The sequence below is a fragment of the Phaseolus vulgaris genome, chromosome 1 (genome assembly GCF_051622355.1).
Source record: "Phaseolus vulgaris cultivar YP4 chromosome 1, ASM5162235v1, whole genome shotgun sequence".
Classification (NCBI taxonomy): Eukaryota; Viridiplantae; Streptophyta; class Magnoliopsida; order Fabales; family Fabaceae; genus Phaseolus; species Phaseolus vulgaris.
The window spans coordinates 49,541,885-49,559,897 of record NC_143498.1 but is presented as its reverse complement, the minus strand read 5'-3'; the positions used below and the strand labels follow the sequence as shown (position 1 = coordinate 49,559,897).

Here is an 18,013-nt window from a genome sequence, read left to right as displayed (position 1 = left end):
TGTAAAAGATATGTTGACAATATAGATATGTTGATATATACATATGGAATAGAGTGTATATTAGTTGTGGAAATTAGTGTAGTCAAGTTTACGGTATTCATGATAGAGTTGCATGTTATTTCATTATCATTTTAAAAATATTTTTTGTATAGCATGGTGTTTGAAAAAAATATATAACTATTACGTGAATGTTGCTATTTAGATTGATATTGATTAAGTGGTGACATGCCACTTAAGCAATTAATAATTATTACATGTATCACTTATTATTATTTGAGCAACAACGTATACGCTTAAGTGATCAGATGTATAACTCAGACAAATGATTGTTGTTCAAACATTGAATATTTACAATAGTACATGAATTTCTAAATGTGAGGTCATGCAACTACATTTCAAATCTCAAGTGACAATGTGGTCGCTTAATTGTTAATGACATGATGAGTTTGTTACTTCTGAAAATTTGTTGTGCAAAATACGATAAGCATGACACCCAAGCCTTACAATACATTTAACGATTTCAAGCATGGAGTGAAAATTTGGGCAAGGTAAACACACATTAATTATGCTATTTGGGGTCACATTGCTTAAGCAATATGAAATTGCTCAAACAATAAAAAAAATTCATTTACAAAAAATAAAGTTCCTCAAGAGACACCCACCTGATGGTGATATTGATGATTCATATGTATATGATTAATGCGTGATGTCTCTTTTATATGTGATGAAATTCATATATTAATACGACATATAAAATGATGTATGTTACGTGATACTTGTATTATATGTTGCTTTGTATGTATGTGTTGTTTTTTATGAGTTTGTGTATGATGAATATATAAATTCTAATGGTCGTGTTATTAAACACAAAACTTGAAATATCATATGTTTCACTAGTAATATAACCACGGACAATAATGGTATAAATGATGAAATAATCACTATCATATAAGGAATTGAGGTATGTTTTTACTAGTGATATTTTTTTATAGGTTAAGTTTGTTATTTTATAGTAGGATATATTTAATATTAGTATTATATAAGGTGTTAATTGTTACAAATATGAGTGGTTGGAATTTATACATTGGTTGAAAGTGATTAAATTTTAATTTGTTATATGTATTGTGTTAATGGTGTGATGTGATTGACAATATGACAATGACATGCATATAATATCCTGTGATGTTTTCTTTTATATTAGCTTATCCTTATTTGGATTTGTGTAAATTAATATGACCGTAATATGGTAGACAGTACACTACAAGAAAAAAAGGTTTTAATAGAGGTTAATATAACCTTAGGAATTGATTTAATTAATGGAGGTTTTTTCTAAAACCTCAACAAAATAACGGAGGTTTTTTAACCTTAGCTAAATTCCAAAGGTTTATTCTAAAACCTCAGTAAAATAACAGAGGTTTTTTTAATCTTTATTAATTTCCAAAGGTTTATTTTAAAACCTCCGCAAAATAACGAAGGTTTTTTTAACCTTCGTTAATTTCCAAAGGTTTATTTTAAAACCTCCACAAAATAATGAAGGTTTTTTTAACCTTTGTTAATTTACAAAGGTTTATTTTAAAACCTCCATAAAATAACAAAGATTTTTTTAACCTTCGTTAATTTCCAAAGGTTTATTTTAAAACCTTCGTTAAATTCTAAATATTTATTCTAAAATCTCATCAAAATAATAGAGTTTTTTAATTTTTTTTAAGTGTCAAAAATTTAATGTAAAACATCAATAAAATATATTTTCTCAATTCTTAATAAATAGATATAATTAATTTTTTTAGTGAGTTTAGCCTAAACTGGTATACATATTTAAATATGCTTTGAACTTAGGTCTTAGAGGTTGATTCATTAATTGAAGTTAGAAGACACTTCATTAATTGAAATTATTATTCAATTCTTAAAGATTGTTTTTATGAATTTCAATAAGTAAAAATAAGTTGTGTGTGAAGTGACATTAACTTATCACATATATACATCATCATAATTTATTTTTTGGTTACATTTGCAGTATCAAATTTTGAAGAATCATACACTGGAAACTATTCATTATAATAATATTAATAATAATATTTATAATAATATTTATAATAATATTAATAATAATATTTATACTAATATTAATAATAATATTAATAATAATATTTAATAATAATATTTATAATAATATTAATAATAATATTTATATTAATAATAATATTAATAATAATATTAATAATAATATTAATAATAATATTTATAATAATATTTATAATAATGTTAATAATAATATTTATACTAATATTAATAATAATATTAATAATAATATTAATAATATTAATAATAATATTTATAATAATATTAATAATAATAATATTAATAATATGAATAATATTAATAAATATTAATAATATGAATAATATTAATAAATATTAATAATATGAATAATATTAATAATATGAATAATATTAATAATATAAATATAATATTAATTATAATAATAATATTAATAATAATGTTAATATAATATTAATATGTATAAATTATGTTAATAATAATAAGTAAAATAAAAATGATAATATGACCGAAGAACTTCTCTGGTCTAGTGGTTAACCCTTCCCTCGTTAAAACCATTTTTTCTTGTAGTGGTAGTAGTATTGAGACATATAAAGTAATCTAGACATTTTTATTTTTTGTAAACACAAAAAGTTATATATATATACATATATATATATATTTTATTTTTTTAAAAAGTAAAAGAAAAACACAACAAATTCATAAGCAAATTAAGCACAACATTAATTGCGACCATTTATGATTTTTTTTCTACTTTTAATCATTGTTTTTATTCAGCGCACTTCATTAATTATTACCTTTTATAGATTTAAATTTCCAAGTCAAAATTTGGATCGACTTAAGTCATTTAAAATTTGACATGTTCAACTTTTTTTTATATAGAAAAATGAACTCAAGTAATATCTCTTTTAAAGAAAATTGAATTAGTCTTAAATACACATTTCATTCTCCCCATCATAAAATAAACGTACTGAGATTTCACTACTCTTGATTAATTTTAGGACATATTTCCCTTTTTAATTTAATGGTTTTAAAGAATAATTCCTATTTAATTACTAAATTGCGAGAGAAAATGATAAAATTAATATTATACAAAAAAATTCACGAGAAAGAGAAAAAGAATGTGAACTATATTTCATTGTTATCTTTTTTTTTATTTCATTTTCTTAAATTTAATAGTTATTAAAGGTGAATTATTCATAAAAGTTATTCAACTAAAGGAAACTAAAATAAGAAATAATACTTGCAAATCCTGACATGATTTGATTTTTCTTTTATTAACAAATATTTTGAATTTAAAAACTGCATTTTATAATAATCTTACATTGGATCGAGCTTATATAATATGACTGAAGTCTTATGTAAAATCATGGGTATTAAGAATTAATATAAAATAATGATTACATTAATTTCAAATTTTACGTCTTCTGATTAATTGTAATAAAAAATATTAATATATATATATATATATATATATTTTAACATAGATTAAGATTTAAAATATTTTATGTTAAATAATCATTAACAAAAATATTATTAATAATTATTTCAATAATTTTTTTACTATAAAATTTTAAAAAATCTAAAATTTGAAGTAAAAATCAAAATTAATTTCACAACAGACAAAAAAAAACTTAAATTTTTTAAAAATTTGTTAAAAGTGATGTGATATCGATGGGAAGCATGTAAAGTATATATAGTAAGTTTCTTAAATGTGTGAAAGGCCAGAAAGTAGGGGGACCAGAGAAAGAAAGTGACGATCCGTGGTCCACGTGGAATTGAAGGAGGAACAGAAGCCATACAAAAGCCACGTGTCAGGGGCCTACAGTGACACCTCTGAGGTGTCCACAGTGAATTGTGGGCTACACACCTGGCGATATACGACGGCTCAACTCATACTTTTGTTTTGACATATTAATTATCGGTACTAAATAAATTGCAATAATAAAAATAATTTAATTTGTGAATTTAAAAAAAGTTATTAAACCTTTAAGTGGATGGACCTGATTCATACACACAGTGTCGAAGTAAGCATCACGTCCTTGTCACGTGAGATGCCCCTCCACTAAGGGCACCGCCCCTATCAGCTGAACGAAAGCTTTTATGAACAGTGTTCACTAGTGCAGTGTAATGACCAGTAGTCATATAAAGGGAGAACAACCTTCCACTGCTTATTTATTCTCTCTTAATTCCATCCTTATCATCACTTCTAACTCTTCTATGCTTCACAAATGTTCACCCAATTATCCAAATTCAGATAAATAAATCAAGACACACTGTATACAGTATGCATTATTCATTAAGGTCAAAGATAAATAGTTTGAGAAGTGTCTATCTTCAAAATGAATGATTGAATTTGAAGGGTTGGTTAATCATAAACAGATATTTGCTACATCACATCCGAATAATTGAAGTGGAGCATTATTTGATAGAAAGTTGGTTCATTTATGAAGCACATATACTGTTGTTGAACTTTTATTTGATTAATCATGTCAGAAAATTGAATTGGCAAATGGTAAGTAAGTAATTAACAGTGTTTGGAATATAATACTGGGATGGTTTAAATGCACATTTGGAGTGGAGTGATACGTGGTGAGTTGTTGTGAAAGGATTGCGACCAACCATGGACAGGAAAAAGATATAGGGACAGCTCCTTATCGTCAGTAACCACCAAACAACACCTTTTGGGCCACCCTTTTTCTCCACACCTTTCTCTGCACTACACCTATTCCCTATTCTCGCCACCAATCTTAATTTTCATTACTGCATATGACAATGACCTCTTTTTTCTTCAACGTAGAAACCGTGTTCTCTTCACCAAATTCCCAGCCATTCATAGATAACGAAAGCATGCCAGAACATGAAAGCATCCCAGTCAGACATATATGTTTACGATCTTTATCTTTAGTAGAAACAAAAGATCGACAAAACATTTTTGTTTATTAGTTTATGTGCAGGATATTTCCAAGTTTCTAGTAATATCCTCAACCCAAAACTTATCCATCAAGAAGGAATATCAGCATCTACATGCGAGTGTGCGATCTGAATTATTTCCACGCCATAAATATTTAAAGAAAGTAAAATATCATATCGATCGATACCTATCACCAAATCTTATATAGCTGATTATGGAACAGTAAGTTACATATGTAGCTTCTTCTACATATATATATATATATATATATATTTGGGATGATATTCATTGTTGACGTTTTTTTTTCAATATCTTTATATGTATTTCTCATCTCAAATAATGTTTTTTTTTTCTCTGGTACAGATAATTAGTTTAACCAAATATCACGCAAAGTTAACGTACAAAGAAAAAAAACGGTGAGAAAGAAAAGAAGCACAGCCTTTTGTAATGAAAAATTCCAAAACTCTGGGTTGCCTCTGGTGCAGGTAATCTTGGTCGGATGCAAGCAAGAGCTTTAAGCTTGTACGCATGCAGAGGTCCCTCCAAGCCAACACAAGTTCAGTGAAACTACATGGTATTTGTTCTTATTAGGTGTACTTGATTAGCACACACATCAGTGATGATAAGGCATACCATATAACGTTAAACCTTCATTAATATATCCCAAAAGCCCTAGCCTTGTCCTTGACCTGCATTACATCAAAATTCCAACCAGTTCACACACATCCTCGATCTGTCCAAACCCTCCGAATTTCATGGAAAATGAGAAAAAAATATTCAATTTCAATGGTCTCTTTTTTTTAACCATATAAAAACAAACTTGCTCACCATGACGCCACTCTCATGTAATAATTCAATAATCTTAATACTCCTATTTGGAGTAATGATAAAAAGAATAAAATGTGAGATAAGATGAGGTGTGGGAGAAAGATGGAAAGAAATGTAATTGTAAATTAGATGGAGTGTTATGAAGACTTTAATTTAATAGTTGGATTACGTACAAGATGGAACTAGGATCAAAGGCTAGGAGGTGTTATTAAAAAAAATACTTTATAAAAGTTAAATACAAGTTTTACTTGTGATAAAAAAAATGTTCATCCAAGTCTTTTAAGTAGTTCTGTCTCTGAATGCACGTGTCATGAGTGTGGTTACTTTTTCAGGCAAGGAGTAAATTTCATTAATACTAATGGCAAATTGAAAGCTGAAGAAGACTAAACATTCCCTTGGGAACAATAAAAAAAATCCCTTGGTTTTAGACGCTATTTTTAAATTTTAATAAAAATTTTCATTTTTTTTTGCATTAACTAAAATATCCGTAATTGTTTTATTTCACAAATAAAAAGTATTGTGAATTGTCTCTTTTGTGAAGACGAATGAAATTAAGAGCTTAATTTTAAAATTTAAATCTCTACTACTATTATCTGTAAACATTAATCATTAAAAGATAATTTTTTAAAATACTATAATTGCATATAGATTTATTTAATTTTAATTAAATTAAACGATTTCTAAATAAGATCGTTGTAACATATAAATGCTTTTTTACACTTTTTTTCATAAAATCTCCTTTATACTCATAAAACTAAGCTTTTGATACGGAAACAAGCATCAGCTAACAGACATCGAATACACGCAATTGAAAAGGTACAATGAATTTTGAGAATTAATTAATGAAAGACAGGTTAAGACCGTGTTTAAATAAAAGTTTAAAACATGTTTTGATAGCTGAGAATTCTAATGTACGTCCTTGAATTTCAAAACAAAACGTCAAAAGAAAATTATTATTTCCAAATTAGAAGTTTTTTAAATTTCTGAAATTTATCTAAATATGGAGTGCAGTGAAATTGTTTTGTCTGTTGCCCTCCACACTCAACGCCTTAAATTCTCCCTTACTGTAGCGTCTTCTTCAGTACAAGTGAAGAAATGTCCCTGCTTGAAAAAAAATCACTTTTAGATCAGAAGAAGTTATATGAATGCTCGTAAGAGGAAATGTTAAGTTAGCAATCAAGAAACATTTAATGAATATAAATTAAAAATACATTTTTAATATTTTAACTATTATCCTATTTTTTTTCAATGTAAATGTACCGACCAGTCCTCGGTCATCGACTCTAATGATTGACCTCAAACATCGCTCACCGGTGCCTGATAGTAAAGATAGGTCACGTAAGGTGGGTCCCAGATACACATATCAGAGTGTTGGTCAATCTTTAGACATCGGTACCATGGACCTCGACGTCGGAGATCGACATCAGATCTCGCCAGAAGAGGGAGAGATCGGACGTCGACGATCTGAACAGTTATATTGGGCCACGTAAGGTGGGCTCCAAAATTACACTAGTTACCAGTTAAACATCAATAATGGAAAAAAGCCCTAAGACGTGAGGGATCCATGCATGTGGTGTGTATAGCGCATTCAGTGGTGTGTATAGCGCATTCAGGCGCGACACGAGTAAATAGTCATTGGAGACGCTAAAGCTCGTTAGGGTTAGGGTTTCCAAGGGAAGCTGCATGCATGACACGTGAATACTTAGGGCACCCGCGGAACAGATGGCCCCAGAGATTTGGTACACGAGTTGGTACCCAAGCGACCATTTTGTTAGTTGTTGCACTCCAGTTAAGGGAAATTCTATATATGTGTCAGATTACGCTAAGATTGTGTAATAGCGGCGCAGGGACATTCTCCAAGGAACCCTATACATGGGTAACAAAACAAAGGTAAACCCTAGCTTCAACCTATATAAAGGGTGTCAAAAACCCTAGCAAGGTACACAGTTTTTAAGACTGAAACGTACTTTATACACTTGGTATTTCTTTGTCCTAATACTAACTTGAGCGTCGGAGTACAAACGGACGTCAAGGCGCCCTTTGTCTTTGTAAGTGAAAGATTCTTCGACCAAGGAAGTTCGATTCTCAGACAGAGATAGGAAGGACAGAGACTACCGTTCGAGTCAACCAGCGACAACAATAAATAATATCATACATATTAATTTATTTTGATTATATATTGTACATATTATGAATATAGGTGTCCTAAATGACGACATGAAGATCATTATAATTATAGATTACTAATAAGATAATTAAAACACTTCATGACTGAACCACTGATCAACAACAAATAACAAACGGTTAATTAATAGTTATAATAAATTATTTAAACAATGATTAATTACTACCACACTATAAATAAAAATGATTAGTAGGAAGTATGAATAATTTTTTTACTCATATTATTACACACTATTATTCTCAGTATTTAAAATATCACTGAAACATTTTTCCTCCTTTTGATGATCGAACAACTTAGCATCACTGAAATCATAGAAGAATAATCTCTTATCCACCTTGGAATTCTTGAGGTTGTTTTTTGTAGGAACATATTATACAAAAGTGTTGTTTACAAAACTTGAAAAAAAGAAAAAAATGTTTATAAAAAAGATAGGGAGTTATAATAACATAAAAAAGTGACTAATGGAGTAGCAACAGGAATTGTGTGTGGAGGGTGACTTTTATGACCATATTACAACTCATTGCAAATTCTCTTCACCAGTCACCATATTTAATATTTTCTTTTTTTACAAGAAGACCCTGGAGCAACTGATATTAGTAAGGAAAGAGGAGGGTAGTTTAGTAGTTTTCTTTCCGTCTCTTAAACTGGTCGTTGTGCTATAAAAAGAATGAATACTTCACATCTGACTGTTATGGCACTGAACCCGCGAATTTCTTCTCGCTCTCTTCTTCTGATTTTACTCTCTTCGGTAATCCTTCTTCTCAGAAAAAATAAATCATAGGGTAAGATGAAATCCGAAACGATCTTCTCATATTTATCATCTCTATACTTCAATTATTTAATTTATCTTCTCATACAATCTTCTCCTTCTCCAACAAGATGAACGCTCTTTCAACTTCGCAAATTTCTTTAGTCTAAAATCAGTTGCCTCAAGATGAACATATAATAGGAAAATGTACAGTACATTCATAAATAAGTTTGTTCGTTCACATAACTTCGTTTTTTTTTGGGTATAATTGTAAGTGTTTATTTAGTTAATTGATTTTTTCTATTCAATCGACAGATATATACACTGGCGGTGAGCATGGAAAATGCAAGTACATCCAGCTTGGCGAGAACGCAATCGGAGGATATGGCGGAGACGGTGGCAACGGCATGTGTGAAGTCGCCGCCGTTGGCGGAGGGTGGCGGACTGCTGTCGAGGAAACCGAGCCAGAGGATGACGACGGCCTCACCGAGTGGCGGCGGAGTAAGAAACTCACGCATAAGGAGGGCGAGGAGCGCTCAGTTGAAGGTGGAGGTGGATGAGGTTGGCAGCGGCGTGGCTCTGAGCCGAGCTTCCAGCGCCAGCTTGGGCCTCTCATTCTCCTTTACTGGCTTCACTCTTCCTCCCGATGAAATCGCCGATTCAAAACCTTTCAGCGACGATGATATCCGTAAGTAAATTCACACACTCATAAGCATTGAATTATTATTTTATTTTTAGTTTCATCAACAATTTCACACTTATCGTACAATATAATCTACCAATTAACAATTAGTAATATCCATTTTTGTGCATTTAAATACTTCCCCATTTTTAAAAAATAGAATGCACTTTTAGGGTTATATTACTTTTTCTTACTCATGATTATATTCATATATCCTTTCTAAAATGTTCACGAGTGTGATACGCTACGTTTTCTGAGTTTAATTTCCCTCCTTTAACAACGAACGGATAGGAATGCATAAAAAAATTTGTCTTCTGTGTCGTTACGGTAACCACAGAAATATTTTAGGATGCTCTGTATTAATATATAAATTATAATAATATTATATATGATAATACAAATGGAATCCATGCAGTTCATTTCAAACATCAGGGAGGAATGTGGAGTTCACCTTGTCACCACTAGATTTTATTAAATTTCACTATATAAGATAATTATTATTTAATAAAACTTATCTAAGTCTAAATTAATTCAAAGCTGTAAAAAATCTCAACCATTGAGGATAATACTTTAATTTTGCTGTATTGCTAGTATTTTTTACTAACATACTTAGTTTGGGTGAGTTATTGTAACGTAAAGTATCAATATTTTTTTTCTATTACTAAAATTTATAATACACGTAAGTATTTTTACAGTATAATTTTAAAATTCATAAATAAATAAATAATTTTAAATATATAAATTGTATTTTTAACACCCATTCGAAGCGTATTAGTTAAATACATACCAGTCATAAAAGCTAAAAACGGTCACAGGAATCCGACATACTTGTGATTCACATAATTTGACTGGCATTGTCGCTTGGTACTACGAAGAAGAGACGTTAAGCTAATTAGTCCTTTCCAATCATTCCCACTATGTTTGAATTATAAGTAGAACACAGAAAATAAATGAAAAAAGAGTAAAAGAAAATTGATATTTTCTTTATTTGAAAAACAAAGTAAAAAATAAATGTTATGCGAAAAAGTATCTTTTTTTTTTTACTTTTACTCCTTCCAAATTATCCTAAATAAATATAGTGTAAAAAGACGTCTTCTTTCTGCTTCACAGCTTCGCTTTTGAACTTACATTTCCGCACAAACAAACTCAAGAACATATTTTATAACATTTTGATTAACTTAACAAAAAATCTAGTGAAAGATGAAATAACTGGGTTTAAAATAGTCCAAAATTGATGCTGTTTTAAAAAGGGTTTCGTTATTTGTATTTTCATACATTAGTTCTGCACATTTATTGATAGAAAAATGAAAAATAGTACACATTTTAGTGTTTGCACTTTACATCTTTTATAAAACGAAAACAATGTAAAAAAATAATATACAAATAATAATATTATAAATATTAATGACGTAATCTCATAAAGTTTTACTTGGTTTATAATATTTGCATGTTAGTTATAACTAAAGTTTTTCCTTCCCCTATCCAATGCTTATTAGTTTTTTTTTTTTTGTGTCGGTGTGAGGGTGTCAATATTATAATGCTTCCTATAGTAAAAATATCATTAACATCTCCCTTTTTCCTTTTAAACACCGTTACTTTCGGTATACAATTTTTTGATACGATGGATTTAAAAATAAATATATATAATAAAAAATAAATTTATAATTAAATAATATAAAAAAATATTAAAATACTAGTATTGAAAATTATAATGTCAATGTATAAAAAATTGGAATTGATATATATCCTACCTCTTATTCCATTACCTATTTTCAGTTACGTGGACTTGTCTTGTCGGGTCCAATCCAAACCAACAAAAACCTCTTCGCCGTAGCGGTCCAATTCAAACAATTTGACTCAGTTATTTCCCGAACCGAAAATAGTGGTACATGTCCAATATTGTGGTTGTCTTTATGAGCCACTGGCATCTACTATCTATGCCAAAGAATGGTCCCCCCCTCCACATAACTACATAGTAACGACGTTCTAATTAATTACGATAATGATCATTTCATGCATCCTCCTCTACGTGTATTTTTCCATAGCGTGCCATTCATTATGGTACTGTTTTGTGTTGCTTGAACTAATGCTCCAATTAAAATTCTTGAATATGTCCAAAATGTGTAACATTCGTTTAAGAAGCATTATTGATATGTTACACTCTTGCATTAGCCCAATGTTTTTTTAATCTAGTGGATTAATAGCCTGTAATTTCACATTTAGGACGTCATTTTTTCGTTTTGAGAACTTTCGCGTTTAAAACATGATTCTTTACATTTCAACAATACTTTAACCTCGATAAAATCCTTTTCAAGTTATTTAATGACGTTAGATTGTTCTAGCAGGCAGATTTATATTTGCTTAATTTTTATGTTTCTGTCTTAAAATGAAACAGAATTAATCTAATTATTTTCAACTAAAAACATAATTATGATATGTATCAAATCTTATATAATCGTATATTCCAGTAAAAAAAAACTCTGATGTTTTGTCACAAACCGAAACTTAATTATATTCACCACATATATATTTTTCCAAACTTGTTGACTATCTTTTTCACATCTTTTATAACTAGAATGCGTGGAATATGACCCATCTTTATAACTTGTGGACTAACGACAATTAGCTAGGTTGGCCTGGATCCAGTCTTCCTTTATTGTGGGAGAGCACACTGTCTCATTCTTGGGGGGGCCTTCATTAAATTGGCTTGACTTTTATTCTCGACTGCGTGGAGTTGGTTTGACTTACTTTGTCAGTTGTCATGACTAACTTGTCTTGTATGCCTTAATTTTTAGGATCATGTATTACAAATGATATGATTCCTCTGAAACTTCTTCGGGCATCCATGTGTATGGTCTTAAAAATCCACTTCAGTATTATTTTTGTCCTACCAATCAAACTCTACAATGGGTTTTGTTTGAGCAAAACATACTCATAAACATGCATTTTCTAATTTATTGCACACAACTACTCTACGTACTAATTAACTGATTGGTGCTCTTGCATGAAGGACATTCTATTCCTCTCATTGTGATTTCTATAAAAAAGAGTTACTATGTATATTGCAGCGGAGGATATTGAAGCCGGAACTCATAAGCCTAAGTTTCAGACAGAACATACTCTGCCAATATATCTGAAGGTAATACACATTCTATGTATAAAAAATAAAGTATGTTCCTCTTCAATATTCCTTGCCTGCACCTACCGCTGCCGGTACTACTGTTCAAACCTTCAATAGAGCATGAGTTTGATTTAGTGCTGTATATGTATTTGGGCAGGCAACGGTGAAGCTTCATTTAGCGATCAAGGCTACCAATAGAACATGTTACATGGCTATCAATATAGCATGGTCAGGTTCAGTCTTGTACAAAGTTTCATTTCATGTGATGCCAATGTACAAGACTACCCCTTCTTTCTAGTTAACTAGATAAATGATTAGTAATACAGCAGATACAAGTACAACATCTGCTAGCTAACTTGTTACTAAAATTTTTCTGAATTTCTTTTTGATGCCTCCTACAGGGCATCAACAAATTAGTTTTATTTCTCATACGCTTGAAAGACCTAGGTTCAGGATTGGAACCTTTCTGGCTTCGAGGCTTTAGCTATATGTGAGGCTTAATAACATGGTTTGGCTGAGAAAGAAGGGTATGAGTATGAATAGATAGACACAAAATTTTATGAAAAAAATGCCTTCGTGCATTGAGCTTCTTTTGTGCTTTATTTTATGTTTAACTGTGTTTGTGATGGGTCTCACTAAATTAGATAAGTTCTTATTTTGGAATGTGCAGTTCACCGATGTGACCTACAAGGTAGTGATTAAAGGCATAACTACAACTAAGGAGAAGGATATCTTGAAGGGGATCACTGGTTCTGTTAATCCTGGGGAGGTTCTGGCATTAATGGGTCCTTCAGGCAGTGGAAAGACATCTTTGTTAAATCTGCTAGGAGGAAGGTTAATTCAGTCCACAATTGGTGGCTCTATTACTTACAATGACCAACCTTATTCCAAGTTTCTAAAGAGCAGGTAAAAATCCTACTAATTACTATCAGCATTGAAACTGGGAAGTTACTTAAAACACAAATTGAATCCTTAACAAGATAAATGTAAATGTAGGGGAAAACTCCAAGCTTTTTACTATCAAAGTTGTTTTTATAATAATTTTTTTATAAGATGGAAGCTGTGGTCATGATAGCCCACAAAATTAGATAGTCAGAATTTATTTTTTAAACTCTGACGGTCAATATATGTCTTAGACCATGTAAAAGGTTATCTTAGTTGATACAATACTTACACCAAGTATGCATTTTTCAGGATTGGATTCGTGACACAAGACGATGTTCTGTTTCCACACCTTACTGTTAAAGAAACATTGACCTATGCTGCCCGCTTAAGATTGCCAAATATGTTAACGAAAGAGCAAAAGGAAAAACGAGCTTTAGATGTCATCGAAGAGCTGGGATTAGAGAGGTAAATTTCATCCATGACAATGAGCGTCTCAATATAAAAGTCATAATCATCGAAAGAGCATAAGCATGGTGAAAATATAGCCTTGTGATAAATTTAATATGGGTTATGAACCCTTGTGAGTGATAAATATTTTATATTAATTATAAAAGTCAATCAATATAATTTAGGTGTATGAAAACAGGTGCCAAGACACTATGATAGGAGGTTCCTATGTTCGAGGAGTATCTGGTGGAGAGAGGAAGAGGGTTTGTATTGGAAGTGAGATCATAATCAACCCTTCTCTTCTGTTTCTTGATGAACCAACTTCTGGTTTGGATTCTACAACAGCTTTAAGGATAGTTCAGGTTCTACAAGACATAGCAGAGGTGTTTGTTCTCATTCATCCCTTTGAGTTTAAAAACATTATATCAAATGAATAAGTCTTAGATAACTCAGAAAGAATTAAACTAACATAATTAGTTCTTAAGCGTGTTAGTATTAGAGTCTATTTGACCATCTTGATGATAGCACCCTTTACAAACTAAATTCTTGTCGCCAATGCTACATGTAAGTGGCACGAGATGTCTAGACTCTGGTTTTGTCCAATTTGAATTCATCCAAGTACAGGAATATTTACTTGTATGCACGATTTAGTAATAACTGACAGGGCCGCTGAGCTTAGTTACAATGTGCCATGGCCTGGGGTCTCCCAATTGGAGGGTCCCAAAAATGAATATGCTTTAATATTTTAAGAAAAAAAATGCTTATTTTCTTACTTTAATTATGTAATTTAATCATTTAATTATAGATTCTAACTTTTTATCTGACTTTTGCACATTTAATTTTGGAAAGCTATACTTCTTTCAAAACAATAAAGTATCTTTCACTTTTTATATGTTTAAGGAATTTTTTTATATTAAAAGATCCTTACATATTCTTTCTCCAGTGGGTAAAATGTTATGGCAAAACTAGTTAGATATTTTCATCATATCTCAAATCTTTATCACAGCTAACCTTTGTCTTTGTACCAGGCTGGTAAAACCGTAGTGATAACAATCCATCAACCATCTAGCAGACTCTTCCATAAATTTGATAAGTTGATCCTTCTAGGAAAAGGGAGTTTGCTTTACTTTGGAAAAGCATCTGAAGCAATGGACTATTTCCAGTTTATAGGGTGTGCACCCCTTATTACCATGAACCCAGCTGAGTTTTTATTAGACCTTGCAAATGGAAACGTAAATGATATTTCTGTACCATCAGAGTTAAAAGATAGAGTGCAGATGGGAAATGCTGAAGTTGAAACATGCAATGGCAAACCATCTGCTTCCGTTGTACAGGAGGTATTATTAATTTTGATTTTATTTAATTAGGAAAAAGACCTGTTAGCAAAATTTTCACATCCAATTGCATTTGAACTTTAACAGTATCTGGAAGAGGCATATGATTCTCGAGTGGCAGAAATAGAGAAGACAAAGTTAATGGTTCCTGTCCCTCTTGATGAAGAACTGAAGTCTAAAATTTATTCTTGTAAAAGACAGTGGGGGACAAGTTGGGTTGAACAATTTTCAATATTATTTTCAAGAGGATTCAAAGAGAGGAAGCATGACTATTTTAGCTGGTTGAGAATTACCCAAGTTCTTTCAACTGCAGTCATCTTAGGATTACTTTGGTGGCAGTCAGATGCTAACAACCCAAAAGGTTTGCAAGATCAGGTAAACTATTTCTGTCAAAAACTTAATCCCTACTCTTGGATCATAAAGAAACGTGAAAGGAGTAAAGTTCATAATCAGATTCTAACATCAAACATTAGCATATCCTAAGCTAACATTTTCATTCTTCGCCGCAGGCAGGACTTCTCTTCTTTATTGCTGTGTTTTGGGGATTTTTTCCCGTCTTCACTGCAATATTCACATTTCCTCAAGAGAGGGCCATGCTGACTAAGGAACGAACAACGGATATGTACAGACTAAGTGCATATTTTGTGGCCAGAACTACAAGTGACCTTCTACTGGACTTAGTGTTACCAATCTTTTTCCTCCTTGTTGTTTATTTCATGGCCAGTTTGAGACTCAGTGCAGGGCGTTTTTTCCTTAGTATTCTTACAGTTTTTCTCTGCATCATAGCAGCTCAGGTATGCATTGTGTTTTATAATCCAACTACTGAGCAAATAACATAAACCAAAGTGACATAATTCTAATTGCGACTGATTGTGAAACAGGGACTTGGACTTGCAATTGGGGCTACACTAATGGACTTGAAAAGGGCCACGACTTTGGCTTCAGTAACTGTGATGACTTTCATGCTGGCTGGAGGATTTTTTGTGCAGGTAAATTTAATTAAGAAACTTCAATGAACACAAAAATCCTTATTTCCTGACACAAGCCCAATAACATTCTCATTTAATTATTGAACAATAAAAACATGTCACATCAATAAGAGAACTTGATGACAACGAATACGAGAAACTTCATCTAAATTTTCCTAATGTTAAATGCTTAAAATGCAACTGACTTGTGCTTCTAAATTTGACAGAAAGTCCCAATATTCATATCTTGGATTCGCTACCTCTCTTTCAACTACCATACGTATAAACTTTTGCTTAAGGTTCAATATGAACACGTTACACGGACCATAAATGGGATCACACTTGACAGTGGATTCACAGAGGTTGCTGCTCTGCTAGCCATGGTTTTTGGTTACCGTCTGCTGGCATATATCTCCTTGCGGCGGATGAAACTTCAAGGTGGAAATTAAGACCATCCACATGAAGGCATATATAGCAGGTCTGAGTTAGAAATACACATTTAGCATGTTAAGCATGCATATGTTATCACAGGCACATAAATATGAGGAGAGTTCAGAGACGATGCTTTTTGAAATTATTACACCCTTAGGATGTACAACCCTTCTTATTCGATCTGTTTCATTAAATCAAGCTCGGAACTGTGTTATTTAATAATTAAAAGGTGATTGTGCAACTTTTGATTTGTTTTAGTTTGAGTTGATTATGCCACCTACTATATATACTAGTTAAGTTTCCGGAATAAATATTAACCAACAAAATCTACTTTTTATCTGTGTTATCAATTAAAATTTAGTATGGGTTCAACACATCGATAGTTGAGATTTCACCACCAAATGTACGATCAATGGATTTCTTATGAAGTGTGGCCAATCTGTATACTGTAGCTTAATTATATGAAAATCAATTAAATTCAAAGTGTAAATTCTAAGAAGATATTAGAATTTAATATAATTTTGTTACTGTCTAAGGTTTCGTATAGAGCAACATTAATAGTATTTTTTTAGTTAAATATGTTTTTGGTAACTCTATAATTGATTCTATTGAATTTGGTACTTCTAATTTTTTTTAATGTTAATTTAGTTTTGATAGTTTTTGTTAATTTAAAAATAACATGCTAATGGAACCAGATTACATATTTATTAGATACTAAGATTAAGAACACTTATTTTTTTTTGCAAATAATAGTTTTTGTATGGAATAACTGTGGAGAAAGCAAGCTTATTAGTTTTAGCTATTATATAGTCTATATTTTTCCTCACATTTTCTAAATTATATATTTTTTAAGAAATCTTATAGGTTGATATATTTAATAAAATAGTTAAATATATTGCTTCCCACTTGGTTAACCTGACTATGTTGCCTTCTTACTAAATTGCCTTCTGAGTTTGGTTGAATCTGATGGAGGAACACGTGAACGAGATCAGTTCTCTAACTTCATTTATCACATGGCTAACTTTGTTAACACTGTCTATTGCGATGATGATGTATTATATGACTCTATAAACAAAATACAAGAATGATATAGGTCTACATTTTCATTAAGGCAAGAAACACAATATTTGAAAATAGTTGAAGAACAAAAATATATTTAACACTTAATAAAATTTAGTTATTGTATAATAAGTTTGTATTCTTAATTTTGTTCTAAATTATAAAATTAATAGTAGTCTTATATTTTTCCAGAAATCCTGCATAAATGTGTTATTTATCAAGTTTTGAGTCATTATTAAATCAGTTTTAATTTTCAGATTTGATAAACTCTAACTGAGTTTTTTTATAACCATTAACTTAGTTATATTTTTAAATTTTATATACATACATACATACATATATATATATATAT

At 30.6% G+C, this 18,013-nt stretch overlaps 1 protein-coding gene across 4 annotated transcripts; it reads left to right on the top strand.

Annotated features, from left to right (window-relative positions):
- The first annotated feature begins 8,617 nt into the window (after positions 1-8,617).
- On the top strand, positions 8,618-16,843 carry ABCG22 (ABC-2 type transporter family protein). Of its 4 annotated transcripts, XM_090305050.1 has the most exons (13): positions 8,672-8,767; positions 9,049-9,421; positions 12,484-12,554; positions 12,694-12,764; positions 12,938-13,063; positions 13,207-13,442; positions 13,731-13,886; positions 14,068-14,251; positions 14,897-15,205; positions 15,290-15,577; positions 15,712-15,996; positions 16,084-16,191; positions 16,398-16,843. In XM_090305050.1, exons 6-13 carry the CDS (start codon positions 13,318-13,320, stop codon positions 16,617-16,619), a joined length of 1,677 nt encoding a protein of 558 aa, XP_090161176.1. In that variant the 5' UTR covers positions 8,672-8,767; positions 9,049-9,421; positions 12,484-12,554; positions 12,694-12,764; positions 12,938-13,063; positions 13,207-13,317; the 3' UTR covers positions 16,620-16,843. The 4 variants fall into 4 exon arrangements, with proteins under 4 accessions (XP_068473602.1, XP_090161176.1, XP_068473604.1 ...); XM_068617503.2 differs by lacking the exon at positions 12,938-13,063 and having other exon boundaries at positions 8,674-8,767; XM_068617501.2 differs by lacking the exons at positions 12,694-12,764; positions 12,938-13,063 and having other exon boundaries at positions 8,618-8,767.
- The last annotated feature ends 1,170 nt before the right edge of the window (positions 16,844-18,013 follow it).